At 39.3% G+C, this 2,389-nt stretch overlaps 1 protein-coding gene across 1 annotated transcript; it reads right to left on the minus strand.

The window, feature by feature from the left end:
* Positions 1-742: 742 nt before the first annotated feature.
* Positions 743-1,705, minus strand: LOC127191990 (olfactory receptor 52P1-like). Its single transcript, XM_051149342.1, has one exon. It carries the CDS (start codon positions 1,703-1,705, stop codon positions 743-745), a length of 963 nt encoding a protein of 320 aa, XP_051005299.1.
* Positions 1,706-2,389: the final 684 nt, after the last annotated feature.

The following is a 2,389-nucleotide window of genomic DNA, read 5'->3' on the forward strand; positions in this document are numbered from 1 at the left end:
GACATGGTGTCACACACCAGCATTCTGAAAGCAGACGCAAATGGATCTCTGCAAGTTGAAGGTCCATCAAATATACCTGTCAAGATCCTGTCTCAAACTATGGCACCAGCCAAGGACGATACATGCTTAAACTTCGAACCTCTACCCAGATCTAGCCAATGGACAGGACATTCTCCACAGTTGGGTGGAGAGTGGGGTCTCATTTTCACACGAACTCTGGTGACCCCTATTTGACCAACTCCCCTGGATGCGGAGACCTGGTGGCAGAGGAAGGATAGCAGGGTACCAAGAAGAGACTTGATACCCTATGAGCATATACAGGGGGAGGATGTCCCCCTCAGTCACAGTCATAGGGGAGGGGAGTAAGGGGAAAATGGGAGGGAGGGAGGAATGGGAGGATACAAGGGATGGGATAACAATTGAGATGCAATATGAATAAATTAATAAAATATATAAATATTTTAAAAAATAAAATAAAATTTGAAGAATTGTCAAAAAAAAAAAAAAAAATCCTGTCTCAAAAGAAAGCAGATTTGTTAAATTTGAAGATTCCCAACAAAATGTTAAATAATTTTATCAGCAGTTTTAATAAAATTAAATATTGAATATAAATACAAAAAAATATTATATATGTAATATAATATCTTCTTTTAAAAAGCATTTTGAGGGCAGAGCGGCAACTAAGCCTAATGCACTTACTGTGAAAACCACATTCTTCCAACAAAAGTTGTATCAAAACGTTTTAGCATTCAAAATGTTTCTTTTTGAGGAAAAAAAAAAAAAAAAAAAGACCCACTACTCTGTCACGAATCTGTTTAGTCTTAACACCATACACCAAAGGATTGACGGTGGGGGACACTAGCAGGTAAAGAATCGCAAAGATTATATGGATGCTTGCAGGCACATTCTTGCCAAAACGATGAGTTAGGAAGCTGAACAGCGCAGGTGCATAGAAGGCTAGGATGGTGCAGACATGTGCAGCACAGGTGCCCAGTGCTTTAGAGCGTGCATTCTGGGAAGAGAGCCGGAATACTGCCTGGAGAATTTTTATATAGGATGTAGCTATAAGCCCGAGGTCGAATATTGCCACTGACAGGGCCACTGTGATTCCGTATATTCTGTTCACATGGGTATTAGCATTAGCCACCTTCACTACAGCCATGTGTTCGCAATAGGCATGATGGATGACATATTTGGTATAGTACAACAGCCTTTTAATGAGAAGGGGACATGGCATAATCATAAGTATAGCTCGGCTTAGGCTGACTAGACCTATTTTAATCACCATCGATGTTGTCAGGATTGACGCATAACGCAGTGGGATGCAAATGGCCACAAAGCGATCAAAAGCCATAGCCACTAGAATGGCTGACTCCATGATGCAAAGTGTGTGTATAAAAAACATTTGTGTTAGACAGGCATCAAAGTCGATCCAATGTTCATCAAGCCAGAAGATGCCAAGCATCTTCAGAGCTGCAGAGCAAGTAAGACACATGTCATTCATTGCCAGGATGCAGAGGAAGAAATACATAGGCTGGTGTAGGCTTGGCTCTTGCTTAACAGTAGCAATGATTATGCCATTCCCAATCAAGGTCAGGAGAAACAGGAGACAGACAGGGATGCCAATCCAGCAGTGAAAGTTTTCCAATCCAGGAATACCAACCAGGAAAAAAGATGAAATATGTTGTGTAACATTGCCTGCCATGTTAAAACTAGAGATATTGCAAGCTTAATAATACAGTAACCAGGAAAATTTCCAAAGCGTAGAAAATATGATTGCCAGGTTAATTTTAAGTGTCTGTCTTGGGTAATCTAGAGTCACTATATAAAACCCACCTCGAAGCTCTGACTGTTCTCCAAACCTTTGTAAAGCCTCAGGAAAATTTTTTCAACCTTTAGAAGCACATGAACTGCATTTGGAGGCACAGGATCTGTATTTGCAAAGAAGAATCTTATACCTACTTTAGGATTTTTAAATCTTACTACAAATATTTCATTTTCTATTACTCAGGCAGTTAATAGAATAATCATAAGCATACACACACGAACACCTACAATAAGCAGACATTTCAAGAAACAACTTATAGCATACTGCAGTCCCAGCTAAATTGCTGAAACTGAACAATTCAATTATAGAAATTAATTGCTTCATAATCTGTCAAGGGTAAATCTAGGTGTATTTCAGGTTGTCAAACATGAACACTCTACAGAGTTAAAGATCTTCTTTTACTTTGTTTTCCACTTTAGAGCTTGGTGATGCTTTTTGTATAAATAGAATGAACATTCCATCAGCACAGGGGGCTGATTTTCTGCTGTGAAAAGGTTGAATAAAGAAACAGAAAAAGGTGGATTGATTATTCCAGTCTTGTCTCCCTTAGAAGGTGGGGAT

The sequence above is a fragment of the Acomys russatus genome, chromosome 7 (assembly GCF_903995435.1).
Source record: "Acomys russatus chromosome 7, mAcoRus1.1, whole genome shotgun sequence".
Lineage (NCBI taxonomy): Eukaryota > Metazoa > Chordata > Mammalia > Rodentia > Muridae > Acomys > Acomys russatus.